At 38.4% G+C, this 25,252-nt stretch overlaps 1 protein-coding gene across 5 annotated transcripts in view; it reads right to left on the bottom strand.

The window, feature by feature from the left end:
- GBE1 (1,4-alpha-glucan branching enzyme 1) overlaps nucleotides 1-25,252 on the bottom strand; it is a 182,777-nt gene extending 157,525 nt beyond the window's left edge. For all 5 annotated transcript variants that reach the window (XM_015298401.4, XM_040653426.2, XM_015298424.4 and 2 more), the window contains exon 1: nucleotides 25,141-25,252. In XM_015298401.4, the coding sequence (XP_015153887.1) occupies nucleotides 25,141-25,241 (101 nt within the window). In that variant the 5' untranslated portion in view covers nucleotides 25,242-25,252. The remainder of the gene's footprint in view (nucleotides 1-25,140) is intronic.

The raw sequence follows: 25,252 nt of genomic DNA, 5'->3' as shown, positions 1-25,252 counted from the left end.
TTTGAACAGAAAGCTGTAGGAATGTAAAGAGACAGATTTCTTTCTCAAAATCAGTAGACTAAGACTGTGTTAGCTCATGTTTCATATTACACAAGAGAAAATAAACTGAAAGGTCAGTTGAACAGTTACAGCATTGCCCTTTTCCAAGGTAATCAGCAGAGCATGTAGCAGAGACGTGAACACAAGCGTGACTGGAAAGACGGGTGCTGATGAAGAGGTGCTACCACAGGCACGTGGGACACAACACCACTCCCCACGTGGCACTCCACAGGCCGTACTTCTGCAACTCTGATTTATCACTTTTATTTCAAATTAGCGTTCTTGCTAACCATTCAGGTTTTCATATTGCCAAAACACACTGAAATAACTAATACTGAACATTAATCATGTTACGAGGTAAACTACAGGAAAATCAGTTATTCATTTGTTTGTAATAGGGACCCAATACAGTCAAAAAATAATCCATCCAGATTTCTAATGCATTTTTAATTTAAGTACAAAAATTCTTGTTATTCAGTATTACTTAACTGCAAACTGTAGAGCCTTACTCCTCCATGCCCTCCCTCTCACAAAAAAAAAAAAAAAAAAAATCATTTTTCCTTTCAGAAGAATGCATTGGTAGAAAGCTCCAAAATTGTTGTTATTAATTATATGCTTAACCTGCCTCCCCCCTCCCCCCCCTTAACCTGGAGATAACTCACCCAAAAGTTTTATTTACCAGAATGAACCTGCAAATAACACCATATCCATTCCCATTTCACCATATCATCAGCAATTTCTAAAAGACTTCCTTCGTATTAACAGATATCAAAGTTAGTTAAGGGGGAGGTTAAAAACAGAGGCAATGATTCCCAGACCACTAGCATCACAGTGGAATCAAAACACAGTCTAAAAGCAGAAGCTACAGCAGAGGTTTCAGAAAAAGACACAGGAACTTCTTAGAAAAATAAATTATAACACATTTTTTGCTAGGCAAGCAGTACTGCCTCATGAAGGACTTAACCTGAAAGCATCAGTCAGTCCCATTTTTAATGCAGTTACCTGCATGGTAAGAATCTGACCACGTGTGTCCTAGGCGTTTTAAAAACTCTGCACATTGTGACAGGATAATGTGGACTTCGGTAACTATTTCATTTCATTTTAGTTGGTAAAAAGAAGCCATTTTCAATGTATTCTCTTTTTTATTAGCTTTCCGTAGTAGTAAACATAAGAAGCCATCTGTTTCTTCTCAAATTTGGATTCAAAGTATGTTGCATCAGTTTGGCTTTCATATTCTTAGGAATACTGCAAGTAATTTTAATTGGCATAAATGGAGCTCAACACAATGCTAAGAATAATTTATCCTTTTAAATAACCCCAAGAATTTAAGAATGAAAAGTTTTAGTTGGCTACCAAATTTTTGGCCTACCAAGCTTCTAGGTCAAAGTCACTCTCCATTATTTCAAACAAAACATTGGATGTTTGTCATTACATTATCTTCCCAATCTGCTTTAGAGGACACATTATGCAACAACAACCCAAATTTCATAATAGAGGTAGCTACAACATGACTGTTAGCTTTCAGAAACCTTACTTCATTTCCTATTAAAACCTGTTCAAAAATTAAAAGCAAACTCTTGACTTTATGGATCAAATCAGTGGGCTGTATATTCAAGTAGTAAGTCTTGTCATCTGCTGACAACCATAAAGCAAACAAAAATCTTATTTACAGAGATGTTTCTTTACAGAGAAACATGTCAAGCTGTGGCTTGAACAGATTTAAATAGATAGCCAGAGTTATCAAAAAGTTAGCCAGAGGAAAGGTACCCACAGCTGTGCCTGGGTTCCATACCACAGCAAGCATTGCTTCCTTGCAACACTTTTCCCTCTCATCTAGTATAAAGCCTACAGTACTCAACTAATTTAATAACCCTTTGAATCACAGAATCATTAAGGTTGAAAAAGGCCTTTAAGATCACCCAGTCCAACCACCAACCCATCACCACCATGCCCACTAAACCACAATCCCATGTTTCACATCTATACATTTCCTGAACACCTCCAGTAGCAGTGACTTTACCACCTCCCTGGGCAGCCAGTGTGGCCACTCGGGAGCTAAGCCCCACACACAGAGCAACCCCACACCTCTAGCCCTCAGGGTATCTAGGCAGTCACCAATTTCCTGCCACATCTTGCTGCTCAATGAAACTGGAGCATTCCATCCTCCACTTGCAAAAACTGACAATTAAAATCAGTAATTGCTGTTTGCATTCAGTCTTCCTGCAAGTGTATTGATTTTTGTCCTCAATAAACAATAAAACCTTACCACTTTAGCCTCAATTTTGAGATGTGCATGCATACCAACTGAAAAAGCATTCTGTTTTCCTCTCATAGCAAACAGCTTTATTCCCAACAAAGGCTAGGAAATAAAAACTATTAGTTTTTACCACCCATTCTTAGATTACCACCCTGTATTTTAACATCACAAAGAAAACTTCACAATACTCCAGAAATGCACACATATTATTTTACCTATAGAGAATAGATAGAAAAATAGCTATTAAATATGCGATGGGAAGGAAGGTATACTTTTGCTTTTCTGGTTGACCACTGTAGAAGTTCGATCAGTCTTCACTAGTTGGATCAATAAGTCTTTTCTACTTAGGCTCAGTGGCTCTACACAACAATTCATATTGACTGCAGATTCAACTTACCAAGCAAACCTGGTCTGCTAGCTCGGTTCCCTGTTATGCCAATGAATAGCAGCCCTTTCAGAATAGATTTTTGAGAAAGAAAGTGTTTCCTTCAGAGACTATAAGATCCTAGAGGGATTTAGGGCCGGAGAAGAGGAACACCACAGCACTCCTTTATCTGCTAAATAATTATGACAGCTTTAGGCATATTAGCAGAAGCACCACGCCATCTTTACAGCATGAGTTTGCCTACATTTAATTATTAACTGACTTCACTGTAGACAAGATCAAGCAAAAAAGCCAAGCAGTCATAAACATTTGTACTGTATACAATGCAAAATGCTTATAATTCACTATCAATAAACTAGAAGAACAATTAGACCTTTGGTATTTCAGAAGTATTTATAATTAGCCCCAACTAATCAAGCCTATTCCCATGGAAGATGAGCAATCAAGAAGCATGCATTTAACTGTTCACAGAAGCAATCTACAATACAAAGACTTCATTCACAGCCAAGCATTTCCACTCTAAAAAGCTCTTCCAAACTTTGGCAGCAAGGAGCACAAAGCTGAGAAATACAGGCCATTAAGTGACATGTACCATCATCTGGAGAGGTATGAACATTAAATTCACAACAGGGCTACCCTGAATATTCACATCTCCTTAGAAAACAGAAGAGAAACAGAAATATGGAATTTGACTGTTCTGTTGAAACTTTGTGTCTCCTTAACAGAATCTTTTTACTGGAATAAAAGTACATGAAATGCTGTATGTCAAAAGTCTGCTAAGGACCTCATAACTGCAGAGTGAGCATGACTCAACAGCTGTTGGATTCATCTCAACCACATATCCATTTCCACAGGACTGGAGCTCTGAAGGACATGACAACTTTGAAGACACCTGCCATCTGATGGGATCATGGCTGTATTTGAAACTACCAGAGACAGCTTGATAATCATAGAAGTCACTGCTACTTTGCAGCCTCCAAGCGTATGCTAGTTACTTGTCCATAATTCAACTTGCTTGTCACTGCACTGGAAAACTTATGGTTTGAGTACTGAATTGATAAAGAAAGCTGTAAACTTTTAGAAAACTAATACAGCATGTTCAAGTTCAAGACTCACAAACCATCCACTATACATATGGCTCAAGACTCAGTAAGACACTGAAGCTTACATTAGTTTTCAACAGCCCAAGCAATGAGGGAGCTCAAAACACAGAGAAGTCACCTGAAGCTATCAGTGGAGTAAGTACGGAGAAGAAAAACTTCAACTCCACCAACACACACCACTCCCCTCAGAAAGCCTGGTATTGTCAGGATGAGTCACTCTGACGTGCTGCACACCATCATCTTACTTTTCAACAGGGCTACGAAGAAAGCTTCAGAGATCACACAAGTATTAACACTCTTCTAATGCTAGGAGTTACAAATACAAGATTAACATTCTGTCTACTGGGTGGATGAAACCTATTTTTACAGTTCCATATTCTTCTCATCTGCTTAGGCTCTACTAGTACTTGCTTTAGATGGTGCGTAAGTTAGAGAAGTCTTTCATGACAAATTTTGACAAAAGCTTTATTTACACAGAACCTCTTGTATCAAAAATTAGTACTGTAAGTATTCACTTTGGAAGGACAAAGTTAAACACCACAAAGATTGAGCAACATAGTAACTGACAACACATTGAAAAGAACTTCCTTTTTAGTAACTTTCCACTCCAACTATGACATCCTATGGCTATTTAATAACTTTTCTCCTGTAGAGAAACATAGACAGCATTGGCCTGTCTGCTTGATAAATTCTATTTCAAAGTACCTGTCCATCTCTAAAGTACAAACTAGAAAAAAAACAGTGCACTATACATACATACACCTTCAATCAAGAGTATGTGATTTTCTAAGTATTTACACTAGGTACTTAAACAAGCATTCGTTCCTTCCCCTCTCCCCCAGCTGTAGCAGGTACAAGCAAACATACAAGTAGTATCTTTTTTGGAACTAAGCCCAGGAAAACACCACTAGCTCCAATTCTCAAACTGAAGAGCTGCCAATGTAAAGCCTGCCAAGCCTACCAAAGTCAAGTGGTCAACAGGTTAGCCTCAGAGCTTCAGTCAGTGCAGCCTCCTTGCACCAGGCCAGCAGCAGCAAGAAATAGCAAAGGGGGAAAGAAATAAACCTAGAGCTCTGTTCACTGTTCATCAGAAATTTGATCTCTTCATTTAAGAGTTAGGTATTCAGAATAAAACTGGTAAAGACTTCTGAGGCATCATGGGATGTTTCCATCACAATATATTAATTATATCAGAGTAGCTAAGGAACTTATTATTCTATAAGTGCATGCCAGTTGTATAAAACTCCCCCCAAAATTCTATACTTCAACCTTTTCTTCCTCTTCTGAAGAGTCTGGAAGGCCAAATATACCTCAGCATCCACAGCTGTGAACTCACACACTGTCAGTTATAAGTCTCCAATTGTCATTTGAACTGGTATAAGATGAAAGATTAAGGTGAAATGTATGCAGAATTGACATGAGGTACCAACTAGAAAGAGAAAAAATAGATTCCATTAGGAACAGAATCTGAAAGATGCTGCAGCATCTGTGTCTTTACAGGTTTAAGATCCAAGTGAAGAAAATCCTAAGCAATCCAGTCTGAAGTCAATATTGACTTGTTTCTGAGCAGAATGCTGGTTCCTGCCAACCAGAGTTTTCTATGAATATTTACTACTTTATGTCTTTTGAAGCTAGCCAGGTTTGCAAAAGGAAAACAAAGAAGGTGGTGAGATATAAAAAGAACAATGCAGACAATGGAAGAAACACAGCAACTTCTGCAAGTGCCAAGACATTCTAATATATCTTAGGTTACTGAGAATCACATACAAAGAAAACGAATGCAAGCTCAGCAGAGGTGTATGTGTATTTATGTACACAGATAACAGAATTCTACATTGAAAACAAAAAACAGACAAAACAACTCATAATCTTTAAGTTTTGCTGTTGTGGTGGTTTATATTGTTTTTCCCCATAAACGTCTTATTAGCACAATTGCCATATGATTTAAAATCAGTTAAAGTAGTCACTGAAGTGCGTCAAGTGATATTCTACATCAATATCACTTTAAAAAAAGGTTACTCGTACAATTCCAGCAACCAGACTTTCACAAGAAATTTATATACCTGGTTATTTCCATTTTAATTTCTTGTATAAAAGTTAGATAGCTGTACGTACATATATAAGTAAATTTGTATTTATAGAAAGTACTGTTTCAAAACATTCTGGAACTATAACAACAAATTACTATTGACACGGTTTTCCAAAGTTCTCAGCACTGAAGTATAAAACACTTTAGGAATGAGGATGTTATGGATACAAGATTGTATTCATACTAGATATTACCCAAAACTAAAGATTGTTTTTCCTTCTTCTTTCTTTAACTAAATAGTACTGGTGCAATTTTTGTTTGTGTTTCTTCCTGGAAAAGCAACTCAAATGAGAAGATCCGTATTCTCTGAGTACTACACACCAGAAGGGGATGAGCCATCAGGAAATGCAATGCTATCATGTCTCCTTCCCCAGCTGAAGGATAGAGTTTTTGTTAAACAACACAGTATCTCTACAAGATAGGGAAAAACTAGTGAACCCTATCACCAAAATCTCGAGCAATGTGAAGCCATCACAGGCTGCTACTCAGTATTTCACCTTAAGTACCTCATAGCCACCAACCAGCAAACTCCCCTGTCTGCTAAGATCAGTCTCTCATTTGTGCCAGCAATGAGATTCTGAAGGCAAGAATGGGCCACACACGAGCTGTATGAAGACCAGGACCTTACCTCACTTTTCAGACATCTTCTGGTAAATTTAAATTAAGTGCATCAGCCCTAATTCTATAACACTGATCTCCTTTGTAGAGAATTTCCCCCACTGATTTCTTCAGTATTTTTAATACTAGTCTCCACACAATAGAAGTGCTTAATCCTAAATTTTCAATACAGATGTAGCATTCTTTGTGGTTTTTGAAAATGTACACACATTTACTAGAGAGAGTTGTGTTTGACATGTCTTTCCTCCTTGGCATGTCTCTGTTAAGACAGATGAGCATACTCTTGCATTACCAGGGAGACACTAACTGTACTGTGGTTATCAGAATTAGCTTAATGTCCATCATACTAAGTCTCTTACACAGCAAAAGGCTATTGGGTGAGGGTTTATCTCACCCAATTTAAGTTCTCTTGGAAGAACTCTTCTGAACTAAGCATTTAACGCCTTTTAAAAACACAGATGCTAAATGAAATATTTTATGTTTCTTTTAAACATTAAGTCAACACAGATCATCATCAGATGTACTGATTGACAAAGTCAATAAAACAACTGAGTTTAGAAAGAGTTGATACATATGCATTTAGTTATGTCCTATGAGGGTTGCTCTGAAAGTAATGCCTCCTATGTTTTTATGTTGGCCCAGACATCAGTGGTGGATGTTGGTGGTATGGCAGTAGAGGCAGAATCTTTCCACCAATGCCCCACTACATTTTGTTGCCATGTGACAGATGGCAGCAGAGGGGCAGACTGACATGGAAGTGCATATGAACCAAAATGTGTGTGATTGAATTCCTCCATACAGAAAAATGGCACCCACTAACATTCATCAACATCTGCTGAACATTTTGATAGACCCAACAATGGGTGTGAGTACAGTGAGGCAGTGGATGATGCGTTTTAGCAGTGGAGACAACAACATAAAAGACAAGCCACATTCTAGGCAGTCATACACAGCTGTTACACCACAAGATAATGAAAGTCTGGACCAGCTCATCCATGCAAACCAGCTAATGGTAGCAAATATGTTGAAAAATAGTGTTTTGTAGCTAAGAATTTCTTCTATCAAATAGCATCACTGTGTTCTTTGTATCTGCTTCCATGGAAACAAGTAGGAGGCATTACTTTTGGAGCAAGCTGTGTACTATCAGCTTCCAGCACAGCACTAGCAGACAGGAGCATCTCATGGAAAGGCCCCTTTCACTACCATGCCTTTAGTACAGTTCAGATTTCTAAATGCAGACCAGAGCCATGGCCTCTTTCCTAGTCCTAAAATATCACACAGCTGGTAAAGGGAACAGTTCAGTCTGCTACACGGAGCCACAGGAGCATGAGAAGTTCATTCAAGGTTACCAGCACGTGAACGGGAAGTGCTGCACTGTGTAAACATAGTAAGCAAATCTCAGGTCCGAAGTGAACATTTGTTTTTTTTCTTTCCTTGCATTAACCATGTGTACTGCTGAATTCAATTAAAAAAAAGTAATTTTCAACCTGCCAGATGACTAAGAGAAACCTCTTAAGAATACCAATTATTCCTAATTAAGGGTAAACTTTCAGATTGCTTACTGAGAAAAATCCATGATAAGAAACAAATTTTTGCTAGCACAATAGGATCTGTAACAAGCAGCATGAACAAAAATTGATATGGACACTAAAAAACAGAGCTCAAATTGATAATTAATTCCTGTTTTACACCATTTAGGAGTTGCTAGAACTGCATTTCACTTAGAAATTGAGTGACTCTAATCACAACACAGCTAGTATGGATTTCAACTTCCACATATTATATGGCAAGCCTCCCTCCTGGGGGTAGAGGTCGTTACCTAAGTAGTATTCCACCACATTTCTGTCTTTTTCAGATGGCCTCTTACCCCAGTATATGTTTGCAGAGCAACATGCATTACAAAGAACCCTCCCAGTTTGCTTGTGCCCTCACACTAAGAACACTGAAAAGAGAGCTCTGATCTTGAGAACAATACATTTTGTTTTTCTCTACCTATAAAATCAGAAAGCTGAATGCTCGGGGACAGCACACAACCCAGGCTCAGTACACAAAGCACATTCTTTCACAGAGAGGACCTGAAATTCTCTGACAGCTTTTACCCAAAGCCCAAGCAATTTTATGTACTAGGGAATAAGGTAGACAGAACCACACATCTTTACTAAGACCCTCTAAGGCCTCCAGCTCCAGGGCAGGCACCAAGCCGGGGCCCAAAGCCAGGATCTGCTCTTTGCCCACAGCTGTCCTTTAACAAGGTCTTTTCCCTCCCCTTCTTCATTTCAGTTTGGAACAAAACCAAGCTTTGAAATCCCCAAGCAGTGGGGCCACATTTCTGCATGTAGTTCTAAAAACAAGCACAACTGTCCATGATGCAATTCTACGGATTTAACACCTCAAATAGATTGCACATAGCCACAATTTAAAGCCACAAACATTAATGAAATCCATTCTGTTAAAAGTTTAAGGTAGCGTGAAGGGAAAAGCTGTTCTTTAATTAACTCATTATTTACATATTAAGCTATCAAGCAAAACAGGTAAACAGTTTTGAAATAAATATCTTGGCAGAGGTAAAAGCCTGTTAATTTGAGCAAAGGTGAACCTGAAGTATAGCAGCTTTTTACTAAATGAACAGAAGGCAAAATCTACAATTTAAAACTACATATTGTCCCCTTTGCTCATCAGCTATCTCTCTTCAGCATCAGGCATCCTCAGCTAGCTCTTAAATGGCTTTTCTCAGTTATTTTCAGGTGGGGGATGCTGAAATTAACAAAAACTACTCCAGTTTATGTAATGCAATTATTATTTTCCATTTTTATTCTCTCAGAAACAAAAACAACACTGGAAGCAAGTTTAGCTTGCATCCAGAACAGCCAATTCAGATGCCCATTTGGTGATCAAAGTCTGCTGACAAAGGTTCCAGAAAATCCTGAGCTTACGCAGTTCAGAAACAAATTTAGAGAGAAAGTAACCAACAAAAGAGCACACATAATAAAACCACTCATCCCATCCCCCACAGAAATCACATTACACAGACACTGTTCTCATCAAACCCATGAAATCATACCTTGGGCACAGCTGAACAGCCAGATTTATCTTATTCCATTAAAAACTCGGAAGACCAAATGCTGCCATATTATACAATTGCTTTCAATTGTTTTTGCAATCTTGTGTTTGCAATCTTCATTACAAACAAAGGCCTCATCATATCACATCCATACACACTGACCACATCCTCTACTGCCTCATCTACAGGTTTTACACTGTGTGTTATAATTAACATATTTTCACAACACCAAAACACTAGGAGTTACAACAATGAAAAATGAAAAAATTATTAGGAGCCTAGGAGCCTTAAACTCCCCAAATATAAAGCACTGGCTTGAATATCTCAAGCACATACTACAGATTACTTCCAGTACAAGAAATACACAACCAGCTAATGCTAGTAAGCAAGATGAAAAATAGTTAATGTAGCAGAAGAAAATATGAATAAAATAACAAATGACAACAGTAAATAGAATATGTAGTGCAGAATATCTGTCAAGACCTGAGAAAACAAAAAGTTTGCATATTTTATCTTCACATCATACTTTCAATTAACTAAAAAAATTACTGTTCTGCAATAATCATAGAGCTTTTCTACTGTTAAAAAATTATCATGATTTTTTTGTTTATTTTAAGGTAGAAGCTCTTCCCATAGCATATGGCATTCAGTAGGCTATTGACATGATGATATCCAATGCACACTATCAAATAATAGCTGAAACTATTCTTTTAAAATTTGACAGCAACTGGTATTTCCAGCAATGTAACAAAAAGACATCAAGAAATTCCACCTACTAATAAGAATTTCTTAGCAATATCCAGTCAGACAATCAGAACAGTAAGAACAACTGAAGTCACACTGAAACATAGAATTATTCTAACCAAAGGTTTGAAGTTATCTTACTCACATATATACATGATATAATTATGCAGTTTCTTAAGCTCCCTGCATTTGACCAACTCACCCACCAGCTATCCCAGCAGAGCACAAACGAATGAGCCAGGCGATGCAACACTCTATTACAAATGCCATTGAGAGTTTTGTGTGATCTGCAATTACCATGTCACTGCAGTAAGCATCACAAAAAGTAACACCACATGTTGCAATTACAGCCTGTTTGTTCCAGTCATCTTATGACCACCATATTATTTAAAATAAAATCCTACCCATCTATAAACAACCCACAAGCTACACTTTTCTTCATAGCTGGAAAAGAGAACACTGCAGCAAAGTCTGGATCTTCCTGAAAGAGACACAAGCATCTTGCCTTTTGTCTCAGTCTCTAAGGGAGGATCTGCAAACCTTCACTCTGTGCTCCCTTTCCTTTTCCCAAGTTCATTCGGACCCAAACCTCACGTAGTCTTTCATTCCTTAAGACAATTAATTTAAGAACTTGCAGAATAATGTCATTTGACAATATGGAAATTAAAAATTGTGTTGCAATAGTGTGTGCATGCACAAAATCTCACTGGCTTCAACAAAAATTTGCTTCGACTGTATTATAAAATGTAGAGCAAGAACAATATGAGAATTTTATGGTAATGTATACACACAGGATCGTACACTTTATCCTCAACAAGCCATCAGTTATCTAGGCTTCAGAGTCATATATAACCTACTAGGCAATAGGCCTGCTTGGCTTTCTGGGAAATGATTTAAAGATTGTTTAATAAATATCTCCATCATTCAAATAAGATCATGTAGGTATTTAGTAAAAGACAAGACCTATCTTTTTAAGTCCCTAAATTCAATTTTCATGATCTTGAAATAAAGGATAGAGTAAAAAAACTCAATTCAAACCTTGTGCTTGTACACCTAACACACAACATCTCAATTCAGAACCAAAGCAGAACACACTGTTTACATCAATAGGATACTTGAAATTGTCAGTGGAATGGAAAGACGAAAATAAAAAAGCAGTGTCTTACATAGTTTGGCAATCAGTAAGCAGTTAAGTTATACATTTTTTTTTCTAGTAAGAGCTATTTAAACCCTCGAGGCTTCATTTTATTTTTCCTCCAAAGCCAAATACCTTTGAACAGAAGAGGCTACGCGCCCCTTTCAACTTTATTTCATACAACAAACAGATCTTCCTTAAATTCATCTCCAAAGACCACAAATTCCCCCTCACTTCAATTTCCTTACAATTTCTTCCATAGTTTACAAGTGGCTAATCTCATGAAAAAGAATCAGGAGAAATAGCAGGGAAAAAAAAAAAAAAAACCCTTAAGCCTAATCTTCTCACCTAACAAACCACATATTCATTGTCAAAGCACATGTACAACAGCAGTGCCTTATCTCCACAATGTGTTTTAGATGCCTATTTATATCTTAGAGCATTAGATTTTATAGTATCAGAAGAAAGCTTATATCCCATTGAACACTGAGGTTTCTTCAGTACTTCTTTGCTTCCGTAGTGGAAAGCAAACCACAGTTGCTAAGTCACCTTGATAAAGAGTATAGACTTCCCTCCTACCTACTCTGATAGAAAGCAGTTCATCAAGCCTCAGTGTTGGACACCTTATAAAAAAATCTTTGCATGCTTTTTAAAACTGGATCAACACACGCAAAAAAGAAAACGGATTTTTTTTTTTTTTAACTGAGAAATAAAGTGTGAAAAACATTTACAAAACCAGCCACAAATTACTGATAATTCAAACTCTTCTGTCCTTTTGTTTTTTTCTCACAAGAATTGGTGGCCTTTCAAAAACAATACCTTATCCTTATTTTTTCTTTGGATAATTATGAGTTTTGCATAATTTGTTATCAGGAACTCTTTATTAGGGAGTGTAGCAATAAGACAAGGCGTAATGGCTGTAAACTAACAGAAGTAGACTTTGATTAGATGTAAGGAAGAAGTTCTTCCCTGAAGAGTGGTGAGATGCTGGCACAGGCTGCCCAGAGAAGCCGTGGATGCCCCCCATCCCTGGAGGCATTCAAGGCCAAGGGATGGGGGATGGCCAATGGATGGGACCCTGGGCAGCCTGAGCTGGTGGGTGGCAGCTCTGCCCATGGCAGGGAGTTGTAGCTGTATGGTCTTTTATGTCCCTTCCAATTCAAGTTGTTCTATGATCAAAACCATAAAGCTAGGGTTTGGAGCTCATGATCTTACCAAACTGGCAGTACATTTCACTATGCCAAAAGAAAACAAGCATCAGCTTTTGGTCAACAAATCAAGGTGTAAACAGCTTGGATAAACTAACCTTATTAAGCACTAAATAAAAACTGTGAAGAAGTCTCAGTTGCATTTTTACAGCTACTTACCCAGCCAATGTAAGTGCTTGTTAATACAACAGCAAATGCTGCTGCTAGTGAGCAATATCCTTTCTGCTGCCAAAGGCCACAGTGAAGAAACAGTAAGACCAAGGAATCTGTCATCGCAAGTTCTTTCTAGTTTGGAGAGGGCATCAGCAACAGCTTGGACTATGAAAAACACGCTCTTGCACCTGTAAGCTATACAGACAATGCAACCATTTCTCTGATACTATATGTCGTGGTAGCAATGTTTGTCACTGTAAGAGACATATTTCAATACCTGCTTTTTTTGTTATCCTGCCAAGTAATGTAGTGATTATCCAACTGATAGCACAGAACTAAGCATTTTTGAGAAAATACTATTATAATTGAATTACATTAACTGACAGGTACTGGACTTGGCAGCAAACTACACCGATTCCTGCTATGTAAGGACAAACGAGCTGTTCGGGGGAATTTCTGGAAAAAAAAATTAGATGTTGACAGAGTTTGCATTTCCCACCTCTATAGATTCTCCTGGAAGACGCTTCTGTCATAAACCATTACGTTCAAAGAATCCTGAAATGACACTCAACAAATATAACTGCTATTTACAGCTACCTTCATTTTAAGCCGGAAACCACTCGAAGTCAATCATGACTGCTGCTGAGTGCTCAGTCTGATACCTACTTTGATGTTAATATATTACTTATGATGTTAGGAAAGAAAATGCACTATTCAATGTTCTGGAATTCAAAGGCCCAACCACAGAAATTTTTGGCTGATATTAAAAAGTATGTTTTATTTTTATATTAATTTGTTTCTACTACTTCCCATTAAGAAAAAAAAACAAAAAAAAAACACAGCTAAGCCAAAAGACAATAGCTGACAGGCATACTCAAAGCTATCACTTGTTACCTTATAATACTTAGGCCATTGCTTCGTGGTCCAAAAGAGATCAGAAGATACTAAGCAAACCTCAGTCTACTCATTTCTATTGTACAGTACCAACACTCATGGTTTACCAGCTGCGATAAAGTAGCTGCTTTCCAAATTTGCTAAATTTTACAGCAATAATGTTCATTAGGTCTATCCCAGCACCTAATCTTTTAGTAAACCATTTTGCTTTATTTCCAAAGTCTCAAGTTAAAGCTGAAACACATACATCACCATATGCAAACTGACTCCTTAATTTTACCAGTTTTGGAACCTAGTTTCATAGTTTCTAGTAGTTTCTGCCAGCTAAAGGTGTCAAGGAATAGGTAAAACTACTGTGCTATGAAAGGCACATTTTCTTCCTGCTACCAGTTCCTGAGAAGTGGCAGATGGCTTTCCTCAGAAGCAGGGGGAGGTGGGGATAGTATTTTTTGAACAATTAGATTTCAAGATTGAGCCTTCTGCAGCCATTAAGAACTCCATGAGTATCAAGGAACTTAATTACCTCATTTTTTCTTCCTGTAAAGGTTAAGATTCTGCTGCTGAAACAGGGCAATTTTTCCATAAATCTTAAAATCAGAAAAGACAGCTTGCACCATAAACAGCATTTACTTTGTGCCATGTTATGGGGATAGACAGGTGGAATTTACATACAACAGATAACTTTTGCCAAACAGCATCCACTCTTGGCATTATCACTCTATATAATCAGTGTTTCTTAGATTACGTCTGGTAATTAACATCTCTAGCCTCACCAAGTCTTGTCTTCCTTAAAAGCTTTTCATCCATATTCTACCTTAACATCATTTTTAAAAATTATCTGTATTTCCATATATTACACTCTTTCACACTGATACTATAATTCAATATAGTTTTATTTCAGGAGGACAAGTAGGAAACAACTAGAAAAAGAACTTCTGTACAGAAATGTTTGGATGATATGAAGAAAATCCAAAGAAATTTGGCAAACAAATATACATACTAACAAGAATAATTGATAATTTTCTGTCTAAAAGAGCTAATCATTATAATCACATTCAAATTACACTGCAAGAACATTGCTATTAGAAGTCTGTTTACTGCTATGTGAAGGGGACTGTTAGAAGCCTGATTTTTTGTTAAATACTGCCCAATTGTTGTAAACAGGATTAAAATAAAGCAGCAATATTTTGAAAAAAAAAATCTTTCAGATCTTTATGACAATCCAGCACTAATGAACTCATTCTTACTTGAAAATTCACATATATTTCATTAAGACTACAAACTCCACAAACCGTAGTTAAATTCACCAATGAACCCAGTGGAGGCTGGACACATGAATATGCTAGCTAGAAATTCCTTCAAAGAAGAGTGGTACGTGTACTTAATTAAATGCATGTGTGCAATTAACAAAAAACACTTTGAGTTTCTCTCAAAAGCTATAAAGAAAGGTGCACAGAAGACAACAGGAAAAGCTTGCTTTCACCCTCAAATTGAAAGCTTTTTTACTGAAGGCTAAGACATACCTAACTACCTTGATTTTTGCACCAGCTAAGAAATGGTTAATTGCAGATGTAGTGACATCTCCACACAGCTCCTTCACAATCACTTTAAAAATAAATAGATAATCCTCTAGCACTTCAGATTTTCCTCTCACTTCCTGACAAAAAAAAAGTATTGCTTTAAAAAGAAAAAAAAAAGAAAAGGGGTAGAACAGGAAAAAAAAAATACTGCTTAGAGCATGAATACAATCCAAAGTAGCTAGCCTAAACGCTATGCTTTAGCTATGGTCTCCCTCTCATCCCTCTGAGGCTTGTCAATGAAAAGATTATTTTCCCACTGGTTCTATATGCTGAAATTAGTTCAGCATCCAAACAGTACCTGCTGCTGTTCTAAATAACTGCCAGTAGCAAAGAAAGTAGTGAGGAGCTAGCCAAAGAGGAAAACAGAAGCAATGAAATGGGGGCAAGCAGATAAAAAACTGTTTTGTCTCCTGACGACTTCACCAAAGGGAAAAGATGGAACAGACACCATATTAGCTGCAAAACAGAAAAAAAAATGAGATTGCTGCATTGATCATTTTTAAAGCCTCACTTCTCTAAATTCACTTACCCTTTAAGTCAGAAAAATTCATAGAATACATATGATTCCTTTTGAGAGAAAGAAAAATGAAAGTCTTCTGCCAACAGATTACACATCATTTAAAACCTTACATATGTGTTCAAAGAGCCAATGCCACTGCCATTGTAAGACACATAACATCTACACCACTTACTCCCAAAGACTGAAATATTTTATTACAACAAAATCCATTTACTAAACTTGAAAGACATTATAACTTATTGATGTATCCAGGAATATTTACACTAGAGATATATTGACCACAATAGATATTAAATGATGTTAACAGCAAGAGCTACTTGCCTAAAGATCTATGGGCATGTTAGCCAGAAATATTCAAGATATCCACTATCACACAACAGAATTTATGAAAATTCTACAATGTTTTCTGAAATAACAGTTACAATACAGTCAGGATAACCCCTAATGCTTCTAGGATGAGCCACTAGACTTCTATGTTTATGTAATAAATTCATTCTAGATGGGCAATTCCTGAGCAGATGTGGTAGAATGGCATGTTTGCCACATAAAATAGACCATATGTATGATTTTAATAGGAGCCTTTTAGACAATTCCCCCGGCTTCCTGCTTTTCTCCAAAGCATCTAGCCAAATGCTCATACAGCCAAAAACCTTATATCTGTTGGGGCTGCATTCACATGCGACCATGAGCAACGCCTGCCTATCAGTGACAGATTACAAAAAAGTGCCCTCAAAACAGATGTGTGGACCAACACACTGCTGGCACAGATGGACTTATTTGGAATGAGCACTGCTTTGTCAAAAAAGTCCCCACACTAGCTGCTTACAGCAGTGTGATCAGTACTGAAGTGTTATTTTACACCAGTCATTCCAATGTAGAGCCTTCTCTAACATCTTCCCTGGAAAAATAGCCTAAGACCATCTCACGTAACAAGGGTAGAAACTCATACTTTCTGTTCTAACAACTGAGTACTCAAAAGTTCATTTTGCATGACTAAGCATCACTCTATTCCTTCTGCAGATCTGGGCAACGTTTTCTGAACGTGGCATACCTCTCAAGCAGAGAAACTCCTGGGAAAGTAGATCTACCTTTACTGGAACTTCTTAACCCTGTTAAGTTCTTCTTTCTAATGCTAAGCACAATGGCAGGCATGCTAGCACAAAAAGCAGCAACACAGCACACCAGGAGTGTAAGGACATGTGGGAGCCAGGACTCTGTGCCTGCAGACTCAAAGAAAGGAGAGTGTCAAACAGCATTAGAGTTACCCACAGCTGCTTATTGAGAAGACTGTCAGTAAGGTTTGTGTTTTCTTTTGTTTGTTTTGTGAGTTTTTTCTGTTTGTTGTTTTAACTATACAAGATGATAGATTAAAATAAATTCAGCATTAGAAACACCTAGATTAATAAAATAGTCTCAAGATGTTCACATAAGTGAATATATATTTCAAACAAACTAGTTGACTTGTCTAATGAGACAGGTCTTCAGGCATCTATTCTGAGAAAACAGATCTATACTAGATTTTAATTGTAAATAATGTGAAGATAACATTCATCAGTAAGGTGCTTCTGACAGCAACATGAGCAAAGCAGACTTCATTATTCTAGGCAGCTTGAGAGTCCTATGCTTTGCAGCATGACTAGGAATCGTCACTAACAACTGGCCTTCAACTCATTAACATAAGATGCTATAAAAAATGTCGAATAAATTGTCAGATAGTTGGGGAAGAGGCAAGCTGTTCTTTAGCTACAAACTTTTTTTTTTCTTTGCAGAAAAATATTTTTTGCTGAGGAAAACTGAAAGCTCATGTTTTAAACATTTTAAATACAAAAATCTTATGCTGTTTCACTTGACACATTGCCTTAAGACATTATTTTCTTTTTAAGCTAATGAATAACTGTATGAAGCAAAGCTTCAGAAGTACAAAGTAAACTGAAGCAGAAGCGAGACAGGTTTTAGATCTCTGACACCATACAAGTAGAAAGGAGCTTCCTTCATGGAAAGAAAGGATATGAATAAGCAGCCAAGATTAGAAGGCAGAGTGGACATAAGTAGAAGGTAACAGGGGAGGCAAAGAAGATAGGAAAGTATGTATACATAAATACTGAATGGAAGGAAAACGCATCTTCATGAGATAGGTTGTCAATTTAAGAAGGTCCTTCAGAATATGAACACTTTCTTCACAGTTTAGGAGTAGTAAAAAAGCATGCATAAACACTTGAATGTGAAGTATGCAACATGATAAAGCTATTTCTCACTATTACAATGAGACAGTAATTAGACTCCTGGTCATATACTCTACAGTTTCAGAATTCTGGCCAAATTCTCAGAATACATCCAACTTTCTTGGACACAATGCTAAGTAGCAGAATTGAGGGGGCCTCCAATCAGTTTTTCAAAGAGTACTCAGCTCTAATTAAAATATAGAGGCAACTGTCCTGCTAACAAAATTTAGTATCTATATCTAATTTTCTCCTGGCTTTTTCTAAACCTAGCAGCTATTAAGCGAATAGGCAGCTTGAACCTTTTGACGCCAACTACGGCAACAACCATCCACTTGGTTTTGTGGTCAGTAGGTGCAGTGTGTCAACTCTAGTTCTAAGCATAATGGCATCAATTTCCTAACATCAATTTAGCACATTATCTCCTTCAAGAACCTCTCAAATTCTAGTTTTAATCAATAATAGTAAGACCTAGATTTGTGGCTCTCACTCATGTTATGCTCATCCCAATTCTTTAAAAATACTAATTAATCCAATGGCCCTGCTTCTGGTTTAAGTTTACTAAACTATCTCTTCTAAACCATTTAGATTACACTTGTGTTTTGGTTCACATCACAACAGTTTTCAACAACTGGTAAAGTATGTACACTTCACTACCCTGCAAAATTGTACAACACCAGATGAGAACTAATTTGAGAAACAAACTTTCAAACATCTGCATGTACATCACGTATACAGATGCATACAAGGTATTCCCCCTCACAGGCTTAAAAGTTATGGCCATCAGTAATGCAATCAGTTGAGCTTGTCAGGGTTATTAATTCTAATGCAAAAATGATTATTGAGTATCATAATGCAGAAGCACATACTCCATTATCAGCTGACAAGTATTGTTCTCTACACAGTTCTGAAACCATTCTGACTTGTTCAACAGAAGTCCACTGTACTCAGGGAATACCAGAAGAAAAGCAAAGAAAAGACAGCAATGTACAACATTTAGTTTTGCAGCCAATAGAGCAGACTATGAGAAAACAGAGGTGGCAACTCCCTTTTTTTTTCCCCCCTTCAGATTTAGCATCATCAATCACTATAGAGAAGGCAAGCAGTCATTGTGTAAATTCTATGACAGAGTTTATCCAGATTTCCACCTCACTCCCACTAATATCCATGACTAGGTTGCTATCTCAAGCACTCTTTCAGCCATCATTCCCTAACTTAATAGACTCCAACAGTTGCCGTCTCACTCAGTGATATCATATCCAATTTTATACTTTTTCATTTTCAAAACTTGGAGCACTCACTAATGTGAGTCTCTGAAAGTAGAAAAAAATTGACAAAACCAAAATAAAGCATCCATAATCTAGTAGTAGATAGATCCAAGAGGAGAATGGCAAGTATTTCCCTTGTGAAGGGATCAAGGAACACCACCAGAGACCTACGAGCTAGTTGACAGATACCTTTTTAATTGATCCAGGTACTAAAGCCTCTAAGTAGATCCAGTCTTCTTGACCAAAAACTCAGCAACACTTTAAAAGAAGTGGGACAATCCCCTTCTCTCATAACCCTTGACAAGCACTGTGGCAGGTGTTTCATCCAGCTGAACAAACCAACATCCTTTCTGAAGCTTTAGTCAAGACAAAGACTAAAGCTACACAGCAGTACATTTTTACTCGTTTACTGCATAAATTGACCGATTCAATAACAATTTTTAAATGAGGACTATATAGTTAATAGATACCAAAACAGTTCCAGGGGCTGGTAAAGTATAATAAGCCATGCATGCTGTAACAACAGAAAATTCTAATGGGCTGCACTTTCTGATTCCAGTTTGTAACTCCATAAAATGCAATTACACCACAGGCATTAATGGTTTTAATTGAGCCAATTATGTACTAAGAGGTAAAAAGACTAAAAATACATACTAAATTATACAAAGTCTTTAGACTAAATAACACTTGGGACTTAACAAAATACTTGTGGGAAAACATATCACAGATGGTCAAACAATTTAGAGCAGTGGTATCCTATGCAAAGACTATCACTTGGGGTTTTTTCTATTAGGATTTTTTTTTTTTTTTTTTTTTTTTTTTTAAGTGTATTCTTGTTTCAGCTGTTGAACCAAAATGCCTTTAGGTCAAAGCTGAAGGGCTCACTAAATACACTGAAATGATTCCTTTCTTTCCTAACAAAACATCCCTGCACAACTCAGGGCCAAATTCAGGTATTTGCAGAAATAAAAAATTACAGATTTCTATTTGCCCTACACTGAAACACCACTTGCAATGAAATGACCATGCATGACAGAAAAAAAAAAAAAAAAAAAAAAAAGAGAGAGAAGAGAGATCAGAAGCCCAGTTCGTCCCATAAGCCACCCAATTTAACCATGGTAATCCATTTTCCATGCTGATGACTTAGCAAGGCCCTAGGATCACATTTTAGGTAGGTCCCCTTCACAGAAAGACTTCGTTCTCATAGAAGCACTCAGAATGTACAACAAAGTTGTCCTCCCCCATCAATTTCTTAGCTCAAAGTAAAAAGCAGCAAAGCCTAGAAGTCAAGCAAAATGAAGAAGGTAACATTTGCAGAATGGATTTTTGTAAAGACTTTTAAAGACCAGTTGCGTTCACTGAAAGCCCACCCATACAAGTGTTCAAGGCTGTGGTGAAGCCCTACACAGTAAGATGTAGCTTAGTTCACTTTAGACACTTTTCCCTTTTATTTGGAGCTACTTACTTACAGCAGTAATTAAGCAAAAAACAGCAAGACAACACTCAAGTAGAACAGTTCTGAATGCAATAGCAAACAGCACTTGGCAATAAAAATTTTGATGAGGTCACCTGAGAAACACTGTAGAACACTAGCTCAGAGACCGTAGACTACTAATGTGGGAGAACATAGCTTGAAAGACTTCAGCAGCATCAGCATACAGTTCATAATATCAAGGCTTGCTTAGACTTTACTGACAAGAACTTTAAGAAAAACCCTAATAGATAGTTTTGACAATGTCTGCTAATCAGGACTTAAAGCCCCCTCAAACACAATGTATCTTCTACATAAACAAAAGAGCAATAATATCAAGGCTGTGTCTGCAACAAGTACATCTAAATGGCTGTATGCAAAATTGTGTACAAAATACATCTTATTTGAGCCGTACCACTCATGATTGGCCTCATTTTGTTTAACTGCCAGAACAGCTTGAAAGAATTCAAAGGCAGAACACATCACATAAGCAGAAGACATCCCTTTTAGCAATGAACTTCACAGTTGGAATTTAGGAAAAAATTCTTCTCAGGAAGAATGGTGATGCACTGAAACAAGCTGCTCAGGGAGGTGATAAGAGTCACAGTCTCCAGAGGCATTCAAGAAAAGGGTAGATGTGGCACTGGGAGACAAGGTTAGGAGACATGGTGGTGATGGGTTGGCAGTTGGACTAGACGATCTTAGTCTAATCTTAATGATTCTATGATTCATGTCCAGGCATATGTAAAAATTAATATCATCTGCAATCATTTGAATTACACAGCTGCCATCTTAAAAGTCATGTTAGGAATCTATTTCTGAATCCTGAGAGCTGGTCTCTTCTGACTAGAGAAGAAAAAGCTAACCTTGGGGAGGTGTAGATGGCAGATGTTAACTTACAGTCCCCAGCTACCAAAGGGATGGGTAGAAAGGGAAATGGCAAGAGAAAAGAATGGACCAAGCTCATTCCCACAGTACACAGAAAGAGAGCTGAGACAAGGGACAAAACTGCAGCAAGGGAAGTTACAGTATTAAGACAAATATTTAGTCAGGGTAGCCAAACACTGGGACAAGCTGCCCAAGGAAGTTGCAGAAATGCATCTTCAGAAATACAGCACAACATGATCCACCACCAGAAATAGCCCTGTTTTGAGTAGGAGAAAATGCCGTCATCATAACTATGTGTCTTTTAAAAACCATGAAGAAAAAGTTATGAAATTTTCCACTAGCAATAATCCACGCTAAAATGATATTATGGATAAATAGCAGGCAGACTCAAGCCCAAAGGGTGAGTCAACAGCTCGCTGATGTCACAGCCAGGAATAGAGCTCAAATCTTTTCTTTCCCCTCCCTTCTTCTGTTAGTAAGGGAGGCAAAGGAAGGACTATTTTTAGGTATTCTTACACAAAACAAAGTAAAGAAAAAATATCTCCACAGCCATGTTTGAGAAACAAGGTGATTTTTTTGTTTGTTTTTTAATCTTTAATCCTGTCAAAAACTCCAGTTTTTATTTCTCTAGATTACATATAGCTATAAGCCACAAGATTTCTCATCCATTCTTTTATTTTTTTAATATTGAATCCAACGTCATTGTACACTTTATAAAGAAATTTAGACTACTACACAAAATGTACTCACACACACTGCATTTCACCAAGCCTGTTTTACTTCTTGCTTTCCTAACCCAAGCAAGAAAAGCTCTTTAGGTATTTTCACTTCTTGCAAGGTGCCAAGAACATCTGTCTTGTCCCCTTTGCCAGGAACAACTGAAGCCTGTGAGCTGGAAAGCTACCTGTATTATTGTTGTTTAAACTGTTCAAGTGGAAAATAACACCACCGAGGAGGAGAGGAGGTGGAATCAACAGCACAGGTAGGAAGGCCAGACAGTTGGTTCACAAAGAACAATGAACTTCAACAACTAGGAGTTGAGTTGTATCATGTCTGCACAATTTTCCTATGCTGAAAAGATTGCTATTTCCACAATACACAGTAAGAATTGGCCCTCCCTCCCAAGCTAGGATCACAAGGCAAGCAATTAACAGTCAATCAATTAACAGACAGTATTGCTTAACAGCATGTATTCCTAGCTGCCTCATCAGCACCTTTCCTACTTTATTTGGGATATATCTAATCTACTGGTTTACTCAATGATATGCCCCACAATTGTAGGATCAAAATTTAAGCAACCACTTAAAATAACTGCTATCCTTTTAGAGGCATAAAAATGTACTGTCAGTAGGATTCAAGACTATGTGCAACTTTATTTTGTACATACACTTGAAGCTTCAAAGGTAAATACACTTCTGCCTCCAGACAGCTTGCCAGGTTTTATTTTTCTTCACACTTGTACATAAAGGATTAGTTACATGAGTGCAATATCTTTATGTAACTGTATTAACCATGGTATTAATCCATACAGTATGCAACTCAAGGACTGTTTTCAGTTCTAATTCCCATCTCACAAGGGAAAGTCACAGAAAACACGGCACAGACACATAGGTCACCTTGTAACATCCAGTTGAACATACTAGGATTCCTGAGCCTGGAACAGAGATTACAAAGCTACACACTGCTCAGGATCTTAAGACACAGCAGAATTGAGCAGAGTTGTTCACCTCTTGCAGCACAAGAATCTGAGAGTAGAGAGAGAAACCAACATGCTGGAGCTTCAGGACATTCCGAGGAACAAGTTCTTCACAGAAGTAACAATTAGGCTAGGAAAATCCTTTCTACCCAGCATTCCTGACGCAAGAGCTATTGATAAAAAGCACATGTGGAGCTATTAAATACACTGTGAATCACAGTTTGTGGAGCTGGGATAAGTATTGCATAGACACCAACAGGCATTTTGGTCTGTCTCCTTCCCTTAGGCATTCTCTCCCATAGCATAAACAGCTGGACTGAGTGGGCTTTGAGTAAGACATTCTGTTTATCACAAGTTCTCACAGAAATTGTTTCTCTTTCAAAAAAAAAAAATTATGAGTTTACAGATTTCCACAATAACTTCATTGTTAAGGAATGGCTTGAGTTCCAGAAGACAGGAAGGGAATAGACAAACAGAATCATCTGAAGTTCTGTATGCAAGATGGGTAAGCCTAAAAACACAACAGTTCTGCAAACTCACTGTTTCAACGCAATCATGCAAAAAGACTGCTCTCCACAATATGCTGTTTAGATGGCAGGTGCATCCGGGCTTACAAATTGTTTTAATGAGCTGTTATATTAAGTCAGATCTGCCTAGTCATTACTTCTTACATGCAGGCATCCTACTAAAAGAATTGGGTGCCTTACAGCACTGCAGTAAACAGAAGTTTGCCAGGAATCAGTGCTCAAAACACTCCGTTATTCTATCATCAAGAGATTACAGTCAGAGAAAGTGTGCTATAAGCTAACATAGCAGTTTACTCAATTCTTAATCCCATTTTACAAGACCTAACCATGCCACTACTCTGCCAGAAGCCCACAGGATACCTAACAGTCCTAAACCAAATTTGCTATTTGTAACACAGCAACGAAGAGGGGAAGAAAAAAAAAAAAAAAAGAACAAAAATAATGATAAAACCTTAAACTCCCTACTGCCTCCCTGCCACACACACACGATTTTCTCAGACTTCGAGGACACAGGCCATTAGTTAGTATCATACTTTTGATTAGGGGACTGCTAAGAAAATGGAAGGCATTGAGGTGTAGCTGGGAAGCCCCAAAATCCCGTTTGCAAGCTGCCACTGGGGATTTGGTGACAGCGGAGCAGGAGCAAGACGAGAAAAGGCAACAGGAACACTCGGGGGGCGACCAGCACCAGTGTGATGCCTGCTCTGCGGCAAGCCTGACCAGCACGTGAGCTGGAAGGAAAGAATACACCAGGAAGAGGCCCAGACGAAGTTTATTTACAGGTTACCACAGCTGTAGTGCATGAACGCTTAATTAGCAACAGCGGCCTTGCTAACTATGTCCACAACTGTAGAACACGTTTGTTCCCCTCCCCCAACGTGCAGGAGCTCGCGAGCGAGCCCTCCCCGCTCAGGCTGCGTGGAAAAGCGCTACCGCTTTCAGGCAGTAGCGCGGGGAACGGGCGAGATGCCAGAAGCCACGCTGCGGCCGCCAGAGAGGCCACAGGGGACGGCTCAGCCCGGCTGCCTGTATCGCTTGGGGGTACCCGCGCAGCGTCCCCTGGCCGTCCCGAGAGGCTCCACCGCCGTTGGAGCGGCGCGAATCGCCTTGCCCTCGCCGGGGCCGGAAGCGGAGCCGCGCCGGCGCGGGGACAGCCCACCGCCGCGGGGAGGGGTGCAGCCACCGCCCCCCGCCCGATCCGGCGCCCCCAGAGGCGGGCGGCCATCGCCCGCCAGCCCGCAGCTTGTCGCGCAGGTCTAGTCCGCCGCCATGCCGGGGCCTGTACCTGCGCTGGAAGTCCCGCTCGAAGGGGGCCAGGTAGGGGTCCCGCTCTAGCAGCTCCGGTAGCTTAGGCGCCTGCGGGCCTTGCGTGCCAGAGGCGGCCATCTTGCCACCAC

This window comes from Gallus gallus, chromosome 1 (assembly GCF_016699485.2).
Source record: "Gallus gallus isolate bGalGal1 chromosome 1, bGalGal1.mat.broiler.GRCg7b, whole genome shotgun sequence".
NCBI classification, from domain to species: Eukaryota; Metazoa; Chordata; class Aves; order Galliformes; family Phasianidae; genus Gallus; species Gallus gallus.
This window is presented reverse-complemented; position numbering and strand designations above follow the sequence as displayed.